The following is a 27,711-nucleotide window of genomic DNA, read 5'->3' on the forward strand; positions in this document are numbered from 1 at the left end:
CACAACCAGAAAAGCCAAGAATCTTTCAGAAAATGGTTTTCTTTTACCTCAAAGCCCAAATGAAAGAATGATGGTAGTTTCAGACTTTTCTTCCTCATACTGAACCTAGTATACTTCTTAAGCTATTGGAATCTATTAATTTAAAGAATCAATTTTATTCCCTCTATACCTTAGTTTCTCTATTAAATTAAAAATGATTTCGAAACCACTAAGCAGAACTCATCATGTGAATAGTGTCATGTGAGAAGAACTGTTTTATGATTAAGGTGTTGAGTAAAACCGATACTTTGAACAAAGAATTTTGAGAATTTGTAGTCTGCATACATTGTACTCAAATAGCTTGTAAGATAGTAAATTTTACATGAACTCTTCAGGAAAGTCGCTCAGTTGAATTCAATCACAGATGTTGATTCCTAAACTATTCCATTTAGATACAAACTGCAAATGTTGGTGATGATCTAGTTATAATATACAAATGCTTCTTTTACTTCCCAGAATCAGATAGTAATTCAGAATCAGATACAGAAGGATCAGAAGAAGATGATGATGATGATAAAGACCAAGATGAATCAGATAGTGATACTGAAGGAGAGAAAACTTCAAGGAAACTGAATAAAACAACTTCCTCTGTCAAAAGCCCTTCCATCAGTCTCACAGCTCACTCAACACCTCGTAACCTCCACATAACAAAAGCCCCAGGCTCTGCTCCTGCTGCCTTATGTTCTGAGTCCCAGTCACCTGCTTTTCTTGGCACACCTTCTTCCACACTTACTTCAAGTCCACACTCTGGTACCTACACTTTATTTTTATTATTGTAAAGTAGAAGTCAAACCATAGCAAGAATTCTTATTTATCCAGTGTTCTGGGGATGACCTCACTGGAATCAAGTGTTACAGCTAGATTCGAGGTTGGCTAAGAAAGGTCAGCATGTATTTTCAAAGGATATGACCAATTACCATTTTTATTCTGTGCTTCCCACTTAAGAACCTGATTGATGACAGACAGCTCTTGATTTCAATTACCTTCCTGCTTTTGTGTTCAGTTTATGCTCCTAGAATTTAGAATTTGACTAACAGTTGGACTTTTTTGTACTTTATAAAAGTGAGCTCACTAGGTTACTTGAGATACAATTGCATATCTGCCCAACACATAGCCAAAGGTCATTTGAGTTAGTGAGTAGCATTATTATTTCATTAACATGCCACATCTTTTTTTTTCTATTTGACCTTTTATAAACGTCTAGAGGTCTTCATTAAAAGTTTTACATTAATATTCCAAAAGGACTTATTTCTATTTCAATAGCTAAGAAAATATGGAATTGTATAGTACAGTATCCGGTTGCTTTACTGATTTCACTCTTTTCTTAGAAATGTCTAGTTTTGCTTTCATTTGCCACAGACCAGTATGATATTCTACTAATTTAAGATGCACATATTTGCATTTGTGAAACTTGGCCATTGTCTATGAAGAATTTTACGTATAATCATAATCCTCTTCCTTTGTACTTTAGGTTAAAAGATCTGGTAGTGGTTTTGACTATGGATTTATATGAACATCGAAGTTACATTATTTTTAAGTGTTGAAATTTTTCAGCATCTTAAAACTCATATTCTCAATGAAAACAACTGTACCTGGTTTTCTGAAACCTCTATCTATGATTTTCCTCCTCCTTCTTTAGCTATTTCTTTAAATACAAAATGAGAGGAAAGCTATGTATTTTTACCTTCCATTGTATTTTCTGTAGAAAGACCAGTTATTCTATCATGCAGACCAAAGGAGACAGAAAAAAAAAAATCCTCTGTATAGTGTGTTTTGTTGCACATCATCTAAAAGTAACCTACAAGTTGCAGAAATACCTTCAGTAATTCAAGTCATTAAGATATATTATTTAAAGAAAAGTTTCAAAACTATTGAAAAATTGTCATCTATATAAACTAATCTTTTATGTTAACTGGCTGAATTTTCTTGAAGGCACTTCCAAAAGAAGAAGAGTAACAGATGAGCGTGAACTGCGTATTCCTTTGGAATATGGGTATGTAAAATAAGATTCTCTTTTTGCTTTGCCTCCACATATTTATGCATGTTTTTACTCACTATATCTCACTCTCTGCTATTCATAAAAGAATTGAATATATTGCATAGTATTTATTAGAGCAGAAGAGCTAGAGCAAAGGGCAAAGAAGTTGATATATCAGAAAACTGAAATGAAGGCCAACTACAGTGTTTAGGTATGGCAACACTGGGATGGGGTCACGCGGCAATGGGACTACCGACTGAAAAAAGACCAAGCAAGAGAAAATCATTTGGCAGAGGGCAGGGCGGAGACACAGTTAAGAGTATGAGAGGTTTTTGCAAAGATGGAATTAAAGAACAGTAAAAGCCACTGTGGGCAAAACTGGGGGACGTGAGCAGAGTGTGGTTAAAATGGTTTAATTGGAGCTGAGAAGTTTTACACTCGAAGTACGTGATCCTCAAGGAGCAGAGAGCCAGGTTTATGGTACTGTTTTCACCTAAAGCTTCTCAGATATAAAAAATCAGTACACATTGACACATGTTACTGAATTTGTCCGAATACCCAAAGTAATACTAGTTACGATTTCTAAGAAATTTAACGGAGTTCAATATTTGTAACTTGAGTCTGATTAATTTTTAGTGGAATTACTTAGCTAAAAATCTAAGTAACTTTAATGATAAATGTATCTGAGTTGTATGATTAGGGATTTCTTTTTGTTTTATTTGTATTTTTCATGTTGTCTAAAAAGCATGTGTTCTTAAGTTTTTTTTAAAAAAGCTTTCTTAAAACTAAGTATGTTATAACTCTCATTTCTGTTGCCTGTAGCTGGCAAAGAGAGACCAGAATAAGAAACTTTGGAGGGCGCCTTCAAGGAGAAGTAGCATATTATGCTCCATGTGGAAAGAAACTTAGGCAATACCCTGAAGTAATAAAGGTACATACTTTTCACCAAATAACGTACATTTGGTGCCTGTTAAGCATGTTTATGGAAAAAAGGTGCTCTCCTTTCTCAGATAAAGTTCCTTGATACAAGATAATTGTCTTGTATGGGTCTAAATGTACTTAACTTAAATTGATCTTCTCTAAATCCATAGCCCCTTGATAGAATATGCAAAACGTTAGTGTCCTGAAGAAAGCTCTACATCAAAGCTGGGTTGTAATTATTAAAACCTTAAGTGGAAAAATATGTGATTTTTTCAGTATCTCAGCAGAAATGGAATAATGGATATCTCAAGGGACAATTTCAGCTTCAGTGCAAAAATAAGAGTGGGTGACTTCTATGAAGCCAGAGATGGACCGCAGGTATCCACTTTTTAAAAAGTATAGTCTTTAAACCAAAAAGTAGTACCATAACCTAAATGAAGTAAATTTCACTACACTCTGAAGCATTGCCTTTTGTTAGTTAATTCGTATAAGCCATACATATAACTTTGTGGTTAACACTCACCAAGGCCTCAATTTACTATATTCCAGTAACAAGGAGCTTTGACATAATAGATGTCTTTTTCAAATTTTTTAAGTCCACATTTTCCTGTTTATTTATTTTGTCAACAGTTTTACAGTTTATACAGGTATAAAATTATCTGCATGTTCCCGTGAAATATAGAAAAACATTAGTTCCCTGAAAGGTAAACTAATTTAAAGGTAAATTAATTTGAATAGGAAAAATATGTTGTTAGAAGTCAGTCCAAAGGGGAATAAATATGCCTTAGTTTTTGGGAAGGATCTTGTCCATCTGATTATGCCATGCTACATGAGCCATTTTCACAAGTTTGATAATTTGGGGTTTGGGGACGTTTCCTTACTATTAGGTGAGTGAAATTTCTGCTTTTTACGGAAATTGAATTTTTCACTTAATTATGTACATTTCTGTGAATATCACCACAACTCCCTTTTTGCCTATGGGTTAAGTACACACCTTACCAATCAGCACAAAGAACCCACCACAGAGACTTCATTTCCTATACGTTTCCTTTAGGGTTCTGCTTTTGTTTCTAACTTGGATTCAGCTACATATGCTTATTATTCCCTTTAACTTTATCAGCTCCATTGAAAGAGGACCTAGTTAAGGAGTGAGGAGACCTAGATTCTTGTTAACCTTGTGAAATAGACTTTGTGATTTCAAGCATCAAAATAATGCTACCTTTTCCCTCAATTTCCTTGTCTGCAAAATAAAGACAATAATAATTTTACTTCTGCCTCATAGGATTATGGTGAGGTTAAGATGAGATCATATGCATGAAAATGTTTTAAAAGCTTAAATTGCTCAGCCAACTGAAGTTGATATTTTGTTTCTTGACTCTTTCTTCCTTTTGGCACAGAAAGAAATCTTTTCCAGTAATAAATATTTTCTAGTGTGAATAGGCAGGTTCTTCCATCCTATCTTACCCTCTAATATTATAATTAAAGAAAAAAAAAAAAAGGCCTTCCTAATTCTGCAGGAGGTTTTTTTTGAGACCTCAAACATTAAGGGAATTTTCCAAGATCACACCATCTCAACCAGGCAGAGACATAATTAAAACTTAGGGTTTCTAACAGTAGTCTTTTACATTAATCATTTAACCCATTTTCATTATTGTCTATGACTTTTTAAGGAACACGTTGCATCCAGTTCCGCTTGTTTCTTTCCTGGTAATTCTAAAATGCCAAAATATATTTCTCTGAGGCTTAGCTTCTTGATTGAAATACATTCTAGAGGGCGCCTGGGTGGCTCAGTCGTTAAGCGTCTGCCTTCGCTCGGGTCATGATCCCAGGGTCCTGGGATCGAGCCCCGCTCCGTGGGGAGCCTGCTTCTCCCTCTCCCGCTCCCCCTGCTTGTGTTCCCTCTCTTGCTGTGTCTCTCTCTGTCAAATAAATAAATAAAATCTTTAACATATATATATATATATTCATTCTAGGATTTTTCTCTTTTTATTTTTTAAACTTAAAAAATGTTTAGGGGCCCTGGGTGGCTCAGTTGGTTAAGCATCTGCCTTTGACTCAGGTCATGATCCCAGGGTCCTGGGATTGAGACGCGTGTTGGGCTCCCTGCTCAGTAGGGAGTCGACTTCTCGCTCTCCATTTGCCTCTCTCCCCGCTCATGCTCTCTTGCTCTCACTCTCTGTCTCTCAATAAATAGAGAAAATCTTTAAAAAAAAATTTTTTTAAATAAAGATTTATTTAAAAAAAAAGTTTAAACTTAGACTAAATCTGTTACCAAACAGATCCTCAGAATTTTATTGTTATTATACCCACTTCCATATGTACTGGATCAGTTTCTTATCACAAAAAATAGTAGAAAACCATAATAATCTTATTTAAAAATCCTAATCATTTTTTAATCTTTTGGCTCATGGTATCAAATCCTTACTTGTCTTATTTATGACAAAGATATCCTTATGTGTTTAAGTTGAATAGATTGTTGTTCTGAGAGGAAAGCTAATTGCTGTTCAATACATAAAGGATTTTTAGTTTTGTATCAGTGACAATTAGACTTAATCTATAAAGCCACATTAGGCAGAATAAGATGTTCTTTGACATCCATTCACTTTTTATTAAACATGTCAGTGTTTCCAAATGTGTATTGCTTTGTTGAGAGATCAATTCATCAAGGAAATATGATGAATTACTAAATTCAGAATATGTGAAGCTGCCAACATTTTGGCCGACTGCTAAGGGAAAATACTAGCAATTTTGAGAGCACTTCTGTCAGTTAAAAAAATTAGTAAGTTGGATTTGTTTCAGGATACTTTGAGAGAACAACAATTAAAGGTAAGTAATCCAAAAAAAGTTCAGTGAATTAGAAATGCATATAGTACATATAATTGTAGAACCATTTACATTTCCATATGTTATATGATGAATATGTATAAGCATATAGTTAATTAGAAATGTATATAATTATGTAATAATTTTCTATGAAAATGAACAAAGATTATATATTTTTGTTAGAGTAACTATAATGTGTGATAATTTGAGTGGCCTAAATTTTGTAGAAGATGTAAAATATAGTTTGGCCAAGCCACTGGTACTATGCAGAAATGATCTGTGTGTGTTTACAGTATGTCTGCCTTTATACAAGTTGCAGAATGGGAATGATGACTATATAGATACTGAAAAACAAAACTGCATATTGAAGGATTGGGAGAAAATGTGTCAAGATTTTAATGATAGATGTAATGGTTGGTGGTACAGTGGATCATTTTTTTTTTCTTTCTACTTTTTGCAAGTTTCACATTTTCTAAAATTTGCTTGTATTACATACAAAGTGAAAAACAATTTTATATTAAAAAATAAATACTTCTACCCCTTCTAATAAAGGTAAGCATTCAGTTTTCCAAATGCATGGAGGGTTGTACCTAATGACTTGGAATATTACTGCTACAGTTTTCCAAGCTTCATTTATCTTTTTTGGATGTTTGTTAGCAAATGAAATGCTGTATTTGCAGATTTGTTACTATTCTTAGTCACTTTCCTAATAAACTATTTGCATTGGAAAATATAATTTATCCATCATATTTTTCTTTTTTCTCATAAAGTTATCAAAAATAACCAATATTAGTTCTGTAAGTTCTCATTTTATTCAAGGCATTTCAAAAATTTCAGCAGTGGTATTGCAAAGCTCTATGTTTTATAAATAAAATTTAGGAAATGATAATTTCTACTAGAAGATAATTCTAGTCTGCAATAGAGAACCATGGTTATTTAAGTTATTTTTCAGTCAAGGTATTTCTGAGCTTAAGATAGATTATACATATATTTATTAACAGCAAACATTTGAAAATATTGACTCACTGTGCATATAATACAATATGAGGAGAGGTATGAGAGCTTATATTTATTGAAATTTAAGTAAATAGACAACAATCTAATGATTGCTTTCAAAATGTAAGAAAGAAAAGTCCTTAATTAAAGTAAATAGAGTTGACACAAGAAATGGGGGGGCACTTTAATCTATTCATTATCAGTGTTATTTATTTCAGTCTACAAATGTGGTAAGAGATTTGTAGAATCAGCTACTTGTCAGTGTCTTCTGATACTTACATGCCAATCACTTCCTACAGGCTTCTATAAAAACCATGATTTTAGGGATAATAGGCTTCATGGAACAAAATGAACCCTCTTACAAGGCCATGCTTTACGGGCTGGCTACCTTGTAATGAAATTCTGTTAACTATTTCAGCCAGTGAAACTCCTTTGAAAAGAGTTTAAGGTAAATAGATTCCTTACAGACTTCTGCTTCATCACATTATAAAGAACTTGTTAAACCTAATGTTTATTGTTGTTTTCATTTTATTTTGGTTTTGGGTGTCAGAATAATAATAAGGATGAGCTCGACATATTTTGGTAAATATAAAATGAGGTTATTTTTATTTACCTAAATAAGATATTTAGGTTAAAAGGTTTCCACAGTTTTATTAGGAATATATGAAGGCTTCAAGATAAATTATTAATGACAAAGATTATTTTGAAATATATGATCGTCTACTTTGAAAAGTATGTTTGTGAATTGTAGAGAAGAAAACATTTAATCATAAATGTAATAATTATGTTTATTTTTTCAACCAGTACGTTCATAAGCATAGACTAATGAACGTTTACTGTATTCAGGGTAGAAAAACAAAGAAAAGGAAGGATGCAAAGAAGGACCAAGTTAGAAGTGACTTAGAAAATGCTGCCTTTTCTATTTGAGATGTATGTTTTTTAAAAAGATTTTTTTTCTTTTTAAAGGCCATTCTCATGGCCTTTTCCCTAAAGGCATTTTCCATAAAGAAAACTGAACACATTTCAAAACTACAGAAATGAACTTGAAAGCCTAGCTTTGAAAAAACAAAACTAGTGTTTGTAGAGAAACTGAAGAGTACAAAAGACATAAGAGTTAGGATCACTGGCTTAGAGAAGATAAAACACTGAGCACAATGCTGTCCAGCGAAAATCAGGATTTTGTTAGTAAGGAATATCGGAAACTTCACAATAAAGCAGACAACACACAGTCTCTGGCAAGATTGTAATGCTGCTAATTATTTCATATAAGTAAAGAACAAAAGATTGGGAGTCAACAACCAGGGTTCTAATTCAACTCTGCTGTTAACTGTCACACCTAATGCAACATAGCTGTGGGCATATATGGACACTGAGAACATGAAAGATCAGTACCAGAAATCTAAAATACTGAAAATTTATGTCACTAATCTACCAGGTAGGATTTTTGATGGCTAGGCAAGGGCCTCTACTAGGAGGCCAACTGTATGAATCCAAGTGTGGAGCTAAAGAGGTATTTGAAGGTCATGGCTCTTAGAGGGTAACCTACTGTGAGTAACTAGAAAGAATGGCCAGCATTGTGGAATAATTGTATCAAACCACATCTTTCTCAGTGCTTTTTAGTAGGTGACGCCCATCTCCCCAGCATAGATAATCTTACTCTTTCACATATTTGAAATGCTATTCAGTATGATAATAAACTATATGATTACAGTAGATTAAGAATCCCTAATGCTGTAAAGTTCGTGGTACATAAAGCTCTCACTACCTATCTCTGCACTGTAAAGTAACTAAAGATAGATATAATGCTAAAATATGAAATAGGCATTAAGGAAATTCAACAAAATTTTGATTTTTCTCATGATATTAACTTTAATGTTTTTCTTAAAATGGAAAGTTCTGTCAAAAATATTTGATACCCTCATGTTGTTTGTGCCCTAAAATTTTTCTTAGATTCCTGGCGGGGTAACTCAGCATCCTATGTTACTTTGAAAAGCTGAGGCCTACTTTTCTAGGCCTTAATTTCCTCATCTCTAATGTGAAGGATATATATCATAGGAGGTCTTTAAGATCAATTCCCTCTTAGTTATAACATTCAAAAAGCTTTTTAATTAATTTTTAGGAAGTAAAGGATTATGAAAGCATACCTATAAAGAAAAGGTGGTGAAAAAAATCAGTTTTGTTTACTTGAACTGTGGTTAAATTTACTGAAAATTATTTAGCCAGAAATCAATTGGGTAAATGACCAATTCACCAAATGACTAACAGATCTAAAATTATCAGACCAAATATCTTAATCCAGATTTAAAATAATTCACCTCAGCTGTTTTACTACCAGAGGCAAGGACTGGGATAGAGAAACAGGTCCCAATCTGGAAAAATATGAGTAAAGTTCCTCCATTCACTTACATAACATTGAGCATTGGAAAAGTATTAGACATCTCAAGTATTAACATGGGAATTGACACTTAATGGCCCAGGACTGCAAATCCATGCTGAAATGGCTACAGCAAAGTCTTGGTGATACTCAACTTAAAAAACAAAAACAAAAACTCAGTAATTTGGCAAATAGATTACTCAATGAATTGACTTTTGGTGGACTGGTTTACTTCTTTTACTTATATACCCTTTACTAAATCCCAAAATAAATCAGCCTACAAGTATATAAAATCAAACAAAATGGAATCAACAAAAGAAAAATAAAGACAAGCTATGATATCAAATTAAAGCAAGAATGAGACTGAGAATACATTTCATTAAAACCTGAACATGTTGCTGGCAAATCACATATGGACTTAGCTGTCAGTAAAATGTAGGATCCTAGGTAGACAATTCAATGTCTGTAAGATAAAGTGAAAACAGGCCAATTGCTCATGAGATGTTCAACTATACTTTAGAGTACCATTTATGAAGAATAATAGAAATGTTGAAATACAAATCATATTTAAATTAAATTTCATATAATTTTTGAATTTCTAAATATAGAAAATATTTTAAAATTATTCATTTGAATTTGTTTTTATTTTATTATGTTATGTTAATCACCATACATACATCATTAGTTTTTGATGTAATGTTCCATGATTCATTGTTTGCGTATAACACTCAGTGCTCCATTCAATACGTGGCCTCTTTAATACCCATCACCAGGCTAACCCATCCCTCCACCCCCCTCCCCTCTAGAACCCTCAGTTTGTTTCTCAGAGTCCATAGTCTCTCATGGTTCGTCTCCCCCTCCGATATCCCCCCCTTCATTCTTCCCTTCCTACTATCTTCTTCTTCTTCTTTTTTTTTTAACATATAATGTATTATTTGTTTCAGAGGTACAGGTCTGTGATTCATCAGTCTTACACAATTCACAGCACTCACCATAGCACATACCCTCCCCAATGTCTATCACCCAGCCACCCCATCCCTCCCACCCCCCACCACTCCAGCAACCCTCAGTTTGTTTCCTGAGATTCAGAATTCCTTCTGTCAGTGAGATCATATGATACATGTCTTTCTCTGATTGACTTATTTTCGCTTAGCATAATACCCTCTAGTTCCATCCACATCATTGCAAATGGCAAGATTTCGGTTTTTTTGATGGCTGCATAATGTTCCATTGTATATATACACCACATCTTCTTTATCCATTCATCTGTTGAAGGACATCTTGGCTCTTTCCATAGTTTGGCTATTGTGGACATTGCTGCTATAAACATTGGGGTGCATGTACCCCTTCAGATCACTACATTTGTATCTTTGAGATAAATACCCAGTAGTGCAATTGCTGGGTCATAGGGTAGCTCTATTTTCAACTTTTTGAGGAACCTCCATACTGTTTGCCAGTGGTTGCACCAGCTTTCATTCCCACCAACAGTGTAGGAGGGTTCCCCTTTCTCCGCATCCTCGCCAACATCTGTCTTTTCCTGACTTGTTAATTTAAGCCATTCTGACTGGTGTGAGGTGGTATCTCATTGAGCTTTTGATTTGGATTTTCCTGATGCCGAGTGATGTTGAGCACTTTTTCACGTGTCTGTTGGCCATTTGGATGTCTTCTTTGGAAAAATGTCTGTTCATGTCTTCTGCCCATTTCTTGATGGATTCGTTGTTCTTTGGGTGTTGAGTTTGATAAGTTCTTTATAGATTTTGGATATATTTTTTAAAGTTCTAGTTAGTGCTTAAGGTATAAAATACCTGAGAGTAAGAAGTTTTATTCGTACGTTTTCTGAAGTATTTTTCCATCCTGTATCTTCACTTTGGGAAGAAAATATCACTACCATTTCCCTTTTCCGTATTATCTAGAGATCACTTCAAACTTAAATCACCTTTCTGGTCTCCATTCAGACTTCTCTCCTTCACATCCAGGTAGTTCTCCCTCCTAAAAGACCAATGTGTTCACCTTCCTTTCCAGCTCTAATTCTCAAGCCCTAATTCAGACCATCATTATTTTTTAAGTGGACAATTCAGACAACCTTTTGTCCCAACCTCTAAACTCTTTTTCAAATTTATGACTACTTGGCATGTGGTCCTTGAATTACCTGCATTGGAATGCGTGCTGTCCCAAGTTAAAAATGTTGGTCCTTTCGGGGGAGAAGATTCTCATTTACCTTTAGACACTGCTATGCCTTGTACAAAGTAGGTGTCTCAACAAATGTTTAAGTAGTGGAAACTTTTTATAATACATGACAGTCTTATATTGCACTTTTATAGTGCATTGAAGTGTATATTATATGGTGTACTTATTTACTTATGTTAATTATTCTGTTCAGTCTTCTGAAATAAAACATAAATCTTTTTTTCTTCTCTCTGTAGTATATATAGAAATGAAGGTGTTATTGCTAAAGATTGAAATTAGTAACTTTTGAAAGCAGAATTATAATGGTAAAATGACCTGATCTGTCACCATGTCCATCATGTTTATCATCTATTTTCTTTTTGTCCTCATCTTTCAAATCTTAGTTAAGAAAGACAATTTTCAGGAACCATTTACTATCTTAGTCTTAGAAATTAAGAAAAAATAATAAGCTAACTCTCTTTTGATGCATAATTTCTGATTGACAAAAAAGCTTATAGCATATGAATCAAGTGATATAAATTATATTTGTTTTTTCTGAGGAAAAGCTTATTGAGAAAACTACATTTTTCTCCCCTTCACAATTATTTTGACTACTCAGTGAATTAAAGCTGTAATTTAAGCTTCCAATTTTCCTAGCAGTCCATTTCTCATTTTCTAAAATCCAGGAGTCAGAAGACTATATATGTAGCACAATATATGCAATTCCCTTGGCAAGTATTTACTTTATAAATGCCAAGGGCAAAAATGTAAATGGTAATGTCACTATATTTGTCTGGCAAATTTTGGGCACCAAAATAATCTATTCCTTTTTTGACACAGGTATATTTTCCTAGCTGAATAAAACAACTATTTAAAAATTGTAACTGGATTAAAAAAAAAAAAAGATTGTAACTGGATAAAAAAGATAAATTGATAAAACCCTTTAAATCTTGGCTAAAGTTGACTTTATTATTAATGAGATACTTTAAAAACTAAATGCACATTCCTTTACATACTCTTTTATTAGTCTCTCCTACTCCAAGTGTCACGAATGTCACTTTTATATTTTTCAATTTATGTGATGCATGCTGCTTGGTGCCTAAGAGCATAATAGAAAAATGAAAACCTAAACTAATCAAAAGCTTCCTATACTGGTGAACATAAAATTGTTTTTACTCTCTCTTTTTTTTTTATTCTTATGTTAATCCCCATACATTACATCATTAGTTTTAGATGAAGTGTTCCATGATTCATTGTTTGTGCATAACACCCAGTGCTCCATGCAGAATGTGCCCTCCTCAATACCCACCACCAGGCTAACCCATCCTGCCACCCCCCTCCCCTCTAGAACCCTCAGTTTGTTTTTCAGAGTCCATCGTCTCTCATGGTTCATCTACCCCTCCGATTTCCCCCGCTTCATTCTTCCCCTCCTGCTACCTTCTTCTTCTTCTTCTTTTCTTTTTCCTTAACATATATTACATTATTTGTTTCAGAGGTACAGATCTGAGATTCAACAGTCTTGCACAATTCACAGCGCTTACCAGAGCACATACCCTCCCCAGTGTCTATCACCCAGTCACCCCATCCCTCCCACCCCACCACCCACTCCAGCAACCCTCAGTTTGTTTCCTACAATTAAGAATTCCTCATATCAGTGAGATCATATGATACATGTCTTTCTCTGTTTCATAAAATTGTTTTGATGGCTTCCTTCTTAGTGGCTTGTGGCATAAAAATGCAGTTAGTAGAAGTATTGTTCCTATTCCTTTGAAATCTCAGGAAAAAATTTTTACTTTCTTCATAATTAACTTTTAAAATTATTTTTCACATGAGAGTTACTGAAAAGAGTTAGTACAGATATTATTTTAAACATATAAATATAGACTATATGCATTAGGTTTTTTCACACAGTCTTGCTGTGACATGCTTTCATGGCTGAATATTGTGATCAGTCACTTATCAAGCATAAAAACATCTTGGTAACAATCAACAACAAATATGTAGTGGTTAAGACCACAGGTTTTAGAGTTAGTCCCAATTTCGAAATAGAGTTCTGTTCCTTGTTGCCTCTGTACCTCAGGAAATTATTTAACCTTACTGGGTCTGAATTCCCTCAGTTGAAATGTAGGAACAATAAAACTCACCTTATTGGTTAGAGTTGTTATGAAGATTAAAGTATATAATGTATTGAAAATGCCTGGAACAAACACAGTGCTCTAAACGTAGGAAGTAACTATCATCCGTTATGGTAGCAAGAGTAGTATTTGTATTTTTAGTACCCATTGAATGAAATATTCATAGACTCCTGGCCCCAGGTTAGGAATCATGGCATAAAATGTAACTCAAGAACTTTTTATTATTTTTGGTTGCAGAATTGCCTACAGTTGTTCAAGCTAAATTCCTAGTTTAAGATTCTTTTGAGAAAAAAGCATATTTTAAGAAGCCTTAACCTTCATACTAAAGGAATTCTCTTAAAAAAAGGAAGAATGAAGGGGGGGAAATCGGAGGGGGAGATGAACCATGAGAGACTATGGACTCTGAGAAACAAACTGAGGGTTCTGGGGGGGGGGATGGGTTAGCCTGGTGATGGGTATTAAGGAGGGCGTGTACTGCATGGAGCACTGGGTGTTATACGCAAACAATCATGGAACACTACATCAAAAACTAATGATGTAATGTATGGTGATTAACATAACATAATAAAAAAAGAAATAATAAAACAATTATTTTAGACGGATTACTTTAAAAGGATGCCCTTCTTGTATCTGAACGTATTACTAAGGACAATAAATAAGTGTATTTGTTTTGTTGGACATGTGGAGGATAATAAAAACCAGACTCAGATTATATCTATGCACTGAGCAGGATTATTCCTATAATGCACTAGCATTATGCTGGTGTAGGTGTGTCTGTTGGGGGACTTACAATTAGAAATCTCAAGTATATAATATATACCACGTACCCCATCATCAGCTTTAGAAATTATCATATGGCCAATTGTTTTATGCCTCCATCTACTTCTACTCTTCCATAATTTGCTAAAGCAAATCTAACACATCTTATTTCATCTGTAAATTTTCAATGTGTATCTCTAGAAGATAAGGACTCTTGTTTTCTACAAGAGTACCATTATCACACTTTAAAATGATAATTTCTGGATATCATCAAATGTTGGGCATTGTTCACAGTTTCAGTTGTTCCTTAGTTACCATAATTATCTGAAGTTTATTTGAATCAATATCTAGATAAAATGTATTTGATACATCTTTTAAAGCTCCTTTATACTTCTTACAGTTCCTTTTTTTTTTTTTAACTTCTTAAAATTTACTTGTTGAAGAAACTGGGTAATTTGTAGAATTTCCTACAGACTGGATTTTGCTGTGTAGTTTAACATACACGTTTTATCCTATTTTTCCTATAAAATCATAGTAAATAGGTCCAGACTTAATCAAATATAGGCTTGATTTATTTGGTTGGGGGGCAAGATTAATTTATAGGTGATGGAGTGAACCTCCATCAGGAGGCTGATGTCTGTCAAGTTGTCTCTATTTCTGGTGATTGCCAACCATTCAAGTTCAATGCTTAGATCCATGAATTCATCAAGTATTGCACAAATGTTGATATTCTAACTTATTCCTTGATTTATTAGCTATTATATTTCTATAAAGAGAAACTTCCTTCTGTTATTTGGATAGCTTCATGATTGGTTGAACTGATAACACATGAAAACAGTCTATAAGGTTGTCATCACACAACTAATATTTTCAAATATCTGCCAACTTTATGGTCATTACAGTTCAGAAATGGTGATTGATATATCTCTGTGTTTATAGATACATATGTTTATAAATATGTTTATAGATATAGATCTCTCTATGTATTTAAAGTTGAAGTCATTAAAGTAAGAATACCAAAGATATGCCAAAGGCAATGAATAATTATAAATTTAATTTAAAAAATAAAATTCCTAAGGTTTGTACTAGCTTTTATAAATTTCAAAATATCTGAATTGACCTAGAATTTTCTGATCTGTTGATCACTTGTGTTTATTTTGTTTCTAATATATTATTTCTATAAAATGTTAATTAAAAGGGAATGCAGTGGTGTCTTTTGAAAGAAGAGGATGTCATTCCCCGTATCAGGGCAATGGAAGGCCGTAGAGGAAGACCACCAAATCCAGATAGACAACGAGCGAGAGAGGAATCCAGGATGAGACGTCGGAAGGGTCGACCTCCAAATGTGGGAAGTGCTGAGTTTCTAGATAACACAGATGCCAAACTGCTAAGGAAATTGCAAGCTCAAGGTAGGAAATATCATATATACAACACTGTAATAATCATACTAAAAAAGTCTATGTATCTCTTATGTTTTTGACTTATGAATGATTGATACTGCTCTCACTTTCTAAAAGTAGATATTTCTGTTAGAATAAAAATGAGAAAATAAAATCCCACTGGTAACTGGAGTTCTTTGATTAGGTAAGCTCCTTTCAAGAGCCATACTCATAAACACATTATACCCTATGTGTTTAGAACTACAAAAGGTGGGGGATAAGCTTTTAAGGCTTGCACAGAAAGGGAATCAACCAGCACTTGGCACATGCCTTAAGGTTGTGCCAACATTCTGGAAATTCTCATTTTAACAGCTCCCGATTCCTTGAGGTGGTACAAGGGAATAACTCCAAAATATGTGGATCTGTGGAGTAAATTTTCAGTTAGAGAACTCCAATTACTGGTAAGTAACCCCAGTCTTTTTAGTTTGAGTTCTTCTGTAGTCTGGATATATCACACATATTTTCAAAATGGCCAACTAATAGATTTAAATCAAAAAGTACTTAAGATCACTAGAAAGTGTTACTTATCAAGCACAAAGTGCTCATAATAACCTCAAATGTGTTGTAACTCCAAACTACACATAAATTATCAACATGAAGTTCCCATGCTATGTCTGACACAGAGAAAGCTGACGAAAATAAAGCAGTTCTGTTAGGAGTTACCAGTTATAAATGTGAAGCCTCTTAAGGCTGTACATTGGTGTCTTACAGTCACAAGCATATATGGAAACATATATATCAATATAAAATAAAGGTTTAAGAATAAAAACAGACTTAAAAGACTAATAGGATTTTACTTCTCATGGTTTTTTTCTGGAGAAAAAGCTTGACTTATTTCTGTTTATTGTAAATACCGTCATAATATTGACTTCTTTATTGCTGCTTTGTTTTTATTATAAAACAGGCACCCACAACAAAAACTCATAGAACAGAATGCTTCACAATAAAGAGACACTCATTCTCACTCACTTTAAAATAAAAGACACTCATAAGTGGTATCATTATTAATAGTTTTTTGTAAATCTATCCAGAAATGTGTACACATACTCCTATATACACACATACAGTCATATGATACCATATATGTATACATACACATGTATAATATGTTGTATTATATATCTATATCCTTTTTCACTTCTAAAATAAATAAATGAACTTATATTGTACATCCTATTCAGCTCGCTTTTTTCCACTTAATTTATCTTGAACTTCTTTCTGTATCTGCACTTAAAAATTAACCTAACACATTTAATAGCTGAATAGTAAGTGATGCACCATGTATGGCTCTGCCATACTTCATTTAATCAGTCTTTTGTGATGACTATTTGAGCTGTTTCCCAATCTTTGCTATCACAAACAGTCCTGCAGTAAACCGATATTACACATTTATTCATATCCTTCTATGGGTATGGCTATCCATAGTATAAAATTGTAGAGATAGAATCTTTGAATCAAAGTGTATGTGCATTTTCAATTTTGGTAGATAGCAGGCAAACATTGTCTCCAAAAAAGTTGTACTAATTCATACTTCCACTAATAGCATGTAAATTAACTGCCTGGCATATAACTTAATGTCATATAAAATTTTTCTCTGCCATAGTATGTTAGTGAAATTTTTTTTAGCTTATTTATTTATTAATTTAAGTGATCTCTCACCCAACATGGGGCTCAAACTCACAACCCCAAGATCAAGAGTTGCGTGCTCTTCCAACTGAGCCAGCCAGGCAGGCCATTTGTGAAATTTTTATGTTATTTTATTTGGTTTCTGTTAAGACTTTCATCTCCCCTGACTAGTTACTAGTGAAGGCTGAAAAAAAGTTATTAACAGATATAGCCATAAATGATGAGTTTTAAAATTAATATTGTCAATAATCCACTGACTCTTCTGATGAATGTATAATAGTGATGAGTATACATTGTTTGCCTAAAATAAGAAAGCTTAAAATTAACTGATACCCAAAGCATGGGCTCTTCATGCATATCATGCATATATAATACAAATGCTATTAATACTTAGTATCTAAAATGGTAACTTTATATTTGCAAAATTAATTAAATTTTATTTTTAACAATACAGAAGCTAATTACTTAACTTTTACCCAAAGGTTTTTCTCCCTCTAGATTTCAATTTGGTTTGTATTCCGTTACATAGGTCTCCCTTGTTGTGTTATGTTGCATTTTGCAAGTTCTGTTACCTTTGACCTGATAATGTATATATGTTTTTTTCTCAACAAGTATATAAATGTTAAATATTTAACAGTAAATAAATAATTATTATTAATATTTAGAAGCATATATGGTAAAATATGCATGTTTTTTCTTGGGAAGAAAGGAATGAATCATTTTATCACCGCTTTTACTTCTCAAAGGCTTCTACATTAACAGTTTGAGGGGGTTATCTGAGGGGATTCTAGCAGTTTCTGTTATATATTATTATTCTACTAGGCCTCAACTAGACTGAAAAACTAGACTTAATTTGAAGAAAAGTTCAGAACGGTAAAATAAATGCAAACTTTGTACATCCAAGCATTATGAAATGAGAGCTCCCTAATTTCTCAAGAGAATAAATGTAAGAATCTGAGAGGGTTTCAATATGAAAAAGATTTTTAACCTAATAAACTTGCCAATACCATTAGTACCTTAAATTTTCTAAGATATCAGATAGTACCTCTCCATTCCATATATCATAGAACCTGAGATGCTATAGTCATTGCAATGCACCATTAGTTTAAGATGTACACAAAGAAAGAGAAGTGCTGCCGATTGTCAGACACATTCTGATTTTAGACTATATTTAAAAATGCACCTTAGTATCAAAGAAGTGTGGTATATCTAAAATATCCCTAATCGTGTGTGTAAACTATTTCAAAAATAAACTTTTATCTTTAAAATTTAAATAGGTAATTTCTTAATCCATAACAGATATTTTCAAAATTGATATTTCAAAAGTCAGTTATAATAGATAATGTATTCAGCAACCATAATCTAAATTAATGAGAAGCTGTTGGGAGCAGTTTATTTCTCAGAGCGTGAGTGAATTTTCTAGGTCTTCTCATTCTCCTTCCTCCATAGTGTTTCCAACTTTTAAAAACATTTTCCAACTACTCATAATGTAAAGTTTAAGCTATGTGAATTTTTAATGATTATTAAGAATTTTACCTTCCTTCCTAAAGTAAAAAGATATGGGTTGAACTTCTTTTTTTTTTTTTTTTAAGGTTTTATTTATTTGACAGAGAGAAAGACAGCCAGAGAGGGAACACAAGCAGGGGGAGTGGGAGAGGGAGAAGCAGGCTCCTGGCTGAGCAGGGAGCCTGATGCGGGGCTCGATCCCAGGACTCTGGGATCATGACCTGAGCCGAAGGCAGACGCTTAACAACTGAGCCACCCAGGCGCCCCTGGGTTGAACTTCTTAATGGTTTTCTGTCCTAAGGGTTTAAAAATAAAAATTACTGTGTACTTGTGTGGGCCTTGAAGTTGGCCAATACTTTCTTACACAAATACACACCTAAATATAGCATTTCTTTATTATAAGCCAGACTTCTGTTTGAGACCATCAGTTTAGCTTGAAACAAAAGATCACACCTATGCCACATTTTCTAGGACACATTTCTCTTTAACCACTTGACACATCTTTGTATTTTAAGGTAGACTTAGATCTTCATAGTAGAGTTCAGTGAAAGCTTTCAGTTCTTTCGTGTTAGAAAAATAGTCATCTGGTACTATCATAGGTGAGAACAGTATCCTTCAGGTGTATTATTATTGGAGTTTGCTGATTCTGCAACCTCGTTTATAGATTTTTATTTCCCAGGGTATTTAGTGAACAGAAGATCCTTTTTATGTGGCTTAGGAATTCTTGATGATGCTTATAACCTAGTGTTGAAAATTATTGGAGGATTAGAAATATATTTTAGCAGCATCTTCCATTTCATCTTTCATTAACAATTCCCTTTACATCCCATCTCCTTTTTTAAAGACTTGTTGGTAGAAAATAAGCCATAGTAACGAAGGTCACCTCAGCTGTTACAAGGACATAGGGTTAGGTTCTTATGTAAAATCTCAAGGCATTCAACTTTTCTTAAAAGTTCTTAGAACTAGTAGCATATAGACTGTGAAGTCAGAAGAACCTGGGTTTATATCTTGGCTTTGCTATTTAACCTTTGTGAGCCTTAGTTATTTATCTATAAACTGGGCATAATGTTGCCTAGCTCATAAGATTGTTATGAAGATGAAACAAGTTCATGTAAATTTAATACAGAAGTTTAATAAATGGCAGAAATTATTAGTAAAGCTCAAGTAATTCAGGTGTTAGCCAATCATATTCATTACTGAATATAATATATAGATTTCTGAAAACTCATCTGCTACGAAGTTTAAAATAATGTCTAATATAAGGCGGTATTTTATGAGTGATACTATGATACACCACTTTTATAGTTAAAAGTATTCTGACCAAGTTTGCCAGCAGAAGAAAGTATGACATTAAATGCTTTCTATATCAGTTATCTACTGCCACACTAATTCTGGGAAACAGCCAACCCCAAAACTTCAGTGATGTACAACACTAGGTATTAATTGTTGCACAGATGGAAGCAGCTGGAGGGAAATTAGGCAGCTCTGCTGATCTGGGCTGGGCTTGTTCACATATGTGAAGTCAACTGACTCCACGTGTCCCAACCTTCAGCAGCCTAGCCCAAACATGCCCTTATAGTAAAGGGCAAGGCACAAGAGTAAAAATAGAAAGAGTACAGGTATATTGTCAAACTTCTATGTGCATCACAACTGCTAACATCCTGTTGGCCAAGAAAGATCACATGGCTGAACTCAGCATCAAGGGACAAGAAAATATATTTTACCTCTTGGTGAGAGGAACTGCAAAATCACATTGCAAATTACATGGAGAGAGGGAAGAATGAAAGTTGGGACCATTTTAATTATGTCAGTCTATCCCGGTTTCGTACATTTGTCCTTAAAACTTAGGAGGACTGGGTTGTCTTTGAAACTCACTGACATTCTGTACTCTTTTTATTTAGGAGATTTAGATCCTCTCCTTTATAAATGAAAATGTCACTGGATTCAAAAACTTTACCACTTATATAGCTGATTGAGATACTGAGTTTTAGAGGCTTTATATTTGTTCGATTTGGGGTTCTTTTTCCTTTTTAAATATTCTGTTATTCTTAAGACTGAAGCTAAATCACTATTTTTGCATATCAGCAGCTATTTTCCTACAAAGTGGGGATTACATGAAATGTGAAAAAACATACTTAGATTGACCTCTATGAAGAGGATTGAAAGAAGTATCATTTTTGTGTAGTCCTGTATATGGGGTCATATTTGGTGAAATAATTTGGCAGTTTCTACGGGAAAGGGACAGGAAATTTTCTGCCACGCCATTCTCCCAGTTGGTATCTAACCTTAGGCAATTTTCTTAAAAATTATGTCTTTCATGATGATACCAGTTTCACGCAGTTATTGTTCTTAGGTTAGCAGTTATGTAAAGTTGTTAATAATATTCCTTGAAATTTCGTGTGTTTCAGAAATAGCCAGACAAGCAGCGCAAATAAAGCTTTTGAGAAAACTTCAAAAGCAGGAACAGGCTCGAGTTGCCAAAGAAGCCAAAAAACAACAAGGTGGGTGATTTAAATGAAAACATAAACATGAAGAGTAAGTATTGGGGAATTCATAAGAAGCTTCTCCTCTTCATTCCCTTGCTGATGATATCTGTGCTTTGGTTTTTCACCATAGCAATAATGGCTGCTGAGGAGAAGAGAAAGCAAAAAGAACAAATAAAGATTATGAAACAACAGGTACGTTTATGCATTGGAACTGATTTTTAAAACACAAGTGTTATATTGGGGCTCTATTGGTATATGTATATATGTACATTATTTTCATTTTGATTTCTGAAATAACAGTATTTCACATTAATATTATGTATCTTAGAAAGCTGTCCTCTCGCATTAGTTAAAATTCACCTCATCTTTTTAAGATTTTATTTATTTCTTTGAGAGAGAGAGAGAGAGAAAGAGCGTGCAGGCAGAGGGTGAGGGAGAAGCAGGCTCCCTGCAGGGAGCCCAAAGCGGGACTCGATCCCAGGGCCCAGGACCCTAGGATCATGACCTCAGCTGAAGGCAGATGTTTAACCAACTAAGCCAGCCAGATTCCCCTAAAATTCACCTCATTTTTTAACCAAGTCTTCTACTTCCAAGTTCTTAGAGATTACCAAAAAGTAAATCTAAGTATTTTTAATATCTTGATAGAGTTTGAATATAAGTGAACATCTTGAACAGCTTTCAAACTTTTTAAGTGTATCAGTAAATGAAGGCTATTGCTTGAATGCTCATATTTTAGTAGGAAAAGCTTGTTGTAATGAAACATAAAATATGAGTAAAAAGTTAAACTCAAGTTATATAGAATAGGGTTTGTTCCCACTGCTTCTGAATGCTTAAAAATTACTACTACAAAAAAAACCAAGAAAGCATTACTTCAGCATATCCAGCATTCATTCTATCTTATGTCTACAATGTCTCTCCCCTATGTAGTTTTCAAAATTAAGGATAGGTAAATGAAGTGATTTTTAAATTTTTATAGGTAAAGCATTACATGACAAGATATTTGATTTAATTTAAGATGGGAGTGTGTGAACTACTCTGCCATCTCCACATAGTCACATAACCATTAAAGCAGAAAGGAAATGGGGGAAACTACGATTTGTTTAAATTTTTTAACAGCAAGTAGTTATTTCTGAGTATGAAATGAAGTAAGTTGTGTTACTATATAAATAGCTGCTAAATAAATGGGTTGGGCTGGATGTGATGTGGCTATTTCCAAGGTTCCTTCCAGTATTGGCTAAGGCAGTGGGATTAGGGAGAGGTGATGGGGAATGGGGAGCCAGAACTTAGTCTGTAGTCAAGGAGCTGAGAGTTGAATATGTTCTCTGCTGCTTAATATTTTGTGACCTTAGATGAGTTATTTAACCTCTGTGTCTCTGTTTCCTCCATGGTAAAAGAAAATAACTGCATTAGCTAACGATTTAATGAGATCGTGAATGTAAAACGTCTGTCACAATGCCTAGCACAAAACAAATGCTCACTTTTTAAAAGATATAAAAACACCAAACTATATGGTGTACTCCTTTACTGTAATTTAATGTAGTCAATTTTAAACTTCAGTTCTTTCCTTAGTTTGTTGATTGTGACTGCTAAAGACACTATAAGATTGACTTAAAAATATGTAGTCTCATAAATAGGTTTATTAAAATATTATATTTACTACATATTACATATATATGTAAAAATAGTTTATATTTCATTTTAAGTGAAATACTATTTTTTTATGGTTTAGCCTATTTCCTGATGGCTAGAGACCCAGCTTTGTGATCCTAAACTCTTGAAGTGGCTACACCCTAAGCCTACGTAGTTTTTGCTGCTCATCAAAAAAAACATTGGGGTCCCAAGGTTCCAGCAACACTAATACAAATGAACTGATATTAGATATTCATTGATATTTGTCTGAAGGTAGTCTCGTAATACCATTTGACTTATTCCTTGTTGCCATCAAAGTGAATCAAAGTCTAGCAAGGTTTACTCACACAGGCAGTTATACAATGCCTATTTTAAAGTCAGCATCAGATCTGGGATAAAATAGTAGCATGTGCTTCTCATCCTCTGGATTATTTTTTCCACCTAGTTGGCCTAAAATGTCACCATATAGTCCTCAAAGCAATTTTCTGGAGGCTTCCAGAAGCATTATTATGAAGCAAAAGGAGCAAAAGCATTGGAATCTAACCAGGTCTTCTCTGTATTTAGTATTTGACTTTAAGCAAAATATATACCCTCTAGGAACCTCAGTTTTCTTTTAGGTTAAAAAAAAAAAAAGATAACTTCAACTCCCATGTTGTTTTTTTAAAGGATCAATAAGATATTTTACGTAAAGTGCCCAGTTCAGTGCTTGGGCACTCAATATTATAAGGTGACCCAATATTATAATTTATAAGAAAAATTTATCTCTGCTAATATCAATGACAGCACTACCAAATATATGTAAATATGTATGAATCACTTGGACAGCTAAGATAAAGTTCTGACTGAGTGTACTTAAGTCCAAGATTCCATACCTGTCTCTGTGCTTAAGAGAAGAATGAATGACTTTTGCTGACTTGAGAACATACCACCTTATAACCTTATGGTTAACAAAAGCAGAAAAATTAAATCACAAATGTGCTTTACGTAGGTCTCAAGTTCTAATCTAAATAAATATATCAAATGTGGATCAAGTACAGCCTTCTCTAAGATTTTGAAATGAAATAAAAGATACACTTGGGTTTTTATGTTTGGCAAGCTATAATTAATATTCAGTACCAAGTAGGATCACCAAAAGCAAAATTATAGAATGGTATCAGTCTTCTAAAATCAGAACAGTAATTTCAGAAATCTCATTTTCTTGCAGTAGAGCCCTGCAGGGAATCAATAACATTAGTGTGGGGGAAAAAAGGAATAAGTTTTAAAACATTAATGCATAGCTTCAAAAGGTACACTAGCATCTGGAGATTGGAGTAGGTATTGTAATAGAAAGTAGTATAAAATGTGTTGGTTCTAGAAATCCTAGGACAAGTGCAATTTGCAAATGGAACAATTTGCATAGTTTTTTGTTTGTTTGTTTTTTAAACTATGTATTCTCATCAGTGCCAATTTGGGAATTTCAAAGGGATTTATAAACATGAAATTGTTAACAGTGTACTTAGAGCATATTGCATTTTAAAAATCACATGTAAAGTTCTTATCAAACTTTACATGATCATTAAATTCTGAAACAATAACTATTATGTTAAATTTAGGCAATGTGAATACCTAGTATGTCATGTGAATCATTCCCTAGAATGTTAAATTGTAATCAATCCATTTTTATTTTATTTATTTATTTATTTGAGAGAGAGAGAGAGAGTGCAAGCAGAGGGGAGAGGGAGAAGGAGAAGCAGAAGCAGGCTCCCCGCTGAGAAGGGAGCCCCACTCGGGGCTCCATTCCAGGACCTTGAGATCATGACCTGAGCTGAAGTCAGATGCTTAACCAACTGAGCCACCCAGGCGCCCCAATAATTAATCCATTTTTAAATAATATGAGATTACTTCTGAATTTGGCTTATTGTAGTAATTAAAAGTAATGTCATGTTATCATGTTATTCACCATGTGCAATAAATTATGGTATGGAAATTGTTAATAATTATTACAATTGCATGGTACTCTATACTTTTTAAGCATTTTAATTTCATCATAACAGTGAGTAAAGGGCAAGCACCTATTTTATAAAAGAGTAGTTATTTGTTCAAGATCATGCAATGAATGACAGTAACTCAGGATGAGCCTTAGGTTTTCTGACTCCTGAGGTACTATTTTTTCCTATTATTCTGACCTAGATTTATCTCAGATTAAATATTACTTGTACTTGCATACAGGCTAAATGAGTTTAATTACCTTGGTTGACCTGGTTTCTATATACTTATTTAGCATTTGTACTTCACAAATTGTTTTGAGAAATTTTATGAAATCATATTAATTTAAGACATGAATGTATATAAGATGTTAAGCTAAATCATTAAGTTTTATATCCAGCATGGGTAACCTTTGGTAAATGTGTACTTATATCATTTGATTCCACTTAAATACTTTTCACCTATATATTTAGTTTATTGTCTTAAATTATCATTATTTTTTCTACAGGAAAAAATTAAGAGAATTCAACAAATCAGAATGGAAAAAGAACTTCGAGCCCAGCAAATTCTAGAGGTAGAACTCTTAAATTTGATATAATTAATTAGTCATGTATCTTAAAGTCTACAAAAATAAAAGTTTTACCCACATGATCTCTCACTCATACAGATTAATATGTTCATCAGAAATTCTCTTTAAATGTAACGCATAGAATGAGACCTTATCTGAACCTTACTTAGCAGGCTAATCTAATCCTAACAGTAATAATGCAGAAAATCAGACAAAACAGAAAAAGAGGAAACCTCTGAGCAGCCAGTATAGTTAGCTGTCAGAAAGTTCCTGTGCGAAAACTCACGTTCTTTACTTTTAGAAAACCCATTAGGACTTATAGTCAGATATTTACTTTCAATTTAGACATAAAACATTACAAAAGTAAAGTAAATTTTCAGTGTAGAAACAGTTTAACTAGCTTGGTTTTCTGGTTTCTAATATATCCCTCTTCCCCTGAAGCTGCTGGAATAGGGCTAGAGGACATATATTGGCAATAGCAAAAGTAATAGCCAAAAGACAGCAAGGGAAAATGCAGAAAAACTCCAGCCTGCCTATATAGGAATTCAAAAGCCTAGCAAGAGTGTGTAATTTTATATTTGAATAGCAAACAGTTTTCAACACCTTAATGGCCAAAATACATTACTCTATCGAACTGTGTAGTATAATAACTGATGTTCAGAACAATGGCCCTGAGTCATCAAGAAAAAGCCAAATTGTGTTAAGTGTACTATGTCTGAACAGGCATATGTCTCAAAATTATTTTCATCCCAAACTGTGAAAATAACTTTTAATGTTTAAAATTATTATAACCTCTCAGCTATTCAGGAAACCATTGCCATATAAAACAATTTCCTGAGGACTCCAGATAGCTTAGGTTTTCTGTTACAGTTTTTTTTCTGTGCAGAAATATACACATATTTCCTTATCCACTTCAAATTAATTTTAAAACCCACCAAATAGAAAATATGCCTATCTTAAAGTAAACTGACAATAACTACTGGATGGTTATAAAACTACTAGATAAAGACTTTAAGATTGTGAAGCTCAAATTTGATAGCATGATCTTGATATTCAAAGCGTACTTCATGAAATATGTTTACTTAAAAAAAAGCCTTTAATTAACCACATTGTACAGCTAGAGAAAATGAGATTTAATGTTTCATTTAAATCATCTGAGTAATGGATTTCTTTATCTCAAATTTCAAGTGTTAAAAAAGAAATTTCAAATAAAGTGGACACGTGCATTTTTCATGTGTTACTGATTTATTCATGAAATAACTTTTATCGGTTAAAATCCACCCCATTTTCTAAACTTTCTACGATGATTGTGTTTTACTTTTAAAAATCAGAAAAAAAGATAAGACATTCCACAAAATCAGTTTTTTTGTAATTAAGTTTTGAGTTAAAATGACAATAACACTCAGTTCCTTCGGACTTTTAACAGAGATTGAAGAGTAAAAGCTGACACACTCTTATGCACTTAAGAACTTTTGTATATCTTCATGCTAATCTATACATTAAAAATGAAATTAGTATGTTAAATATAATGTTAACTGGAGAGAAATCTGTAATTGTCTACGTATATGTTACATATTGTTTTGTACTTTGTGAGACATGTAGCTCCATTTTCAAGTCTGAGATGATTTTCAAGTTGGAGTGGTGCTGTTGCATGACTTTGAGACCTGTTTTGCATGCACAGGCTAAAAAGAAAAAGAAGGAAGAAGCAGCAAATGCCAAATTATTGGAGGCCGAGAAACGAATAAAGGTTAGTTTAGATGAGAACATCACACAGTTTTTATTTTTGAAAAATAAAACATCACTGGTGTGATGTTACACCCGTATCGATTATATGAAAAAAAATAGCTCTCCTCAAAATGATTATCTTAAAAAAATGTTTAGCACAGATACATGTGTATAATGTGTGCTTTTATTGTATGTATATCATATGTATATGTTTTTTAAATTTCATTATATGGGTTTTATGTGATGATTTGAGCTCTTTAAGTAGCAAACATCAAATCAGAAATGCAAACTATTGCATAATGCCTGTATATAGTTTTGCTGAATCAGAATGATCTTCCCAAAGCTATTTTGTGTTGTTGATGTTTATGTTTCAAATAGTGTCCCAAATCTGATTCTCTACTTAGATTATAACTTTATCTCGGTTAATGTCCAGCAACTGTTTTAATTATTAAAAAGTGAAGAGCCTACAGAAACAAAAACCTAACTTGAGCAAACTGTTATTTGCCAATAATAAAATTAGCCATTGTTAATTATTGTAATGTTTTGGTTTTGATTTTCTGTCATGAAGCATTAGAG

At 33.4% G+C, this 27,711-nt stretch overlaps 1 protein-coding gene across 14 annotated transcripts in view; it reads left to right on the forward strand.

Annotated features, from left to right (window-relative positions):
* Positions 1-27,711, forward strand: part of BAZ2B (bromodomain adjacent to zinc finger domain 2B) — a 386,499-nt gene that overhangs the window by 292,052 nt on the left and 66,736 nt on the right. For 10 of the 14 annotated variants that reach the window (XM_035007948.1, XM_035007952.1, XM_035007946.1 and 7 more), the window contains 9 exons: positions 496-789; positions 1,972-2,032; positions 2,840-2,948; positions 3,215-3,316; positions 15,390-15,600; positions 21,171-21,263; positions 21,379-21,440; positions 25,351-25,416; positions 27,092-27,157. In XM_035007948.1, the coding sequence (XP_034863839.1) occupies positions 496-789; positions 1,972-2,032; positions 2,840-2,948; positions 3,215-3,316; positions 15,390-15,600; positions 21,171-21,263; positions 21,379-21,440; positions 25,351-25,416; positions 27,092-27,157 (1,064 nt within the window). The remainder of the gene's footprint in view (positions 1-495; positions 790-1,971; positions 2,033-2,839; positions 2,949-3,214; positions 3,317-15,389; positions 15,601-21,170; positions 21,264-21,378; positions 21,441-25,350; positions 25,417-27,091; positions 27,158-27,711) is intronic. The other 4 variants (XM_035007958.1, XM_035007951.1, XM_035007959.1 and 1 more) reach the window with 3 other exon arrangements.

Source organism: Mirounga leonina, unplaced genomic scaffold (assembly GCF_011800145.1).
Source record: "Mirounga leonina isolate KUSES-001 unplaced genomic scaffold, KU_Mleo_1.0 Mir_151, whole genome shotgun sequence".
Classification (NCBI taxonomy): Eukaryota; Metazoa; Chordata; class Mammalia; order Carnivora; family Phocidae; genus Mirounga; species Mirounga leonina.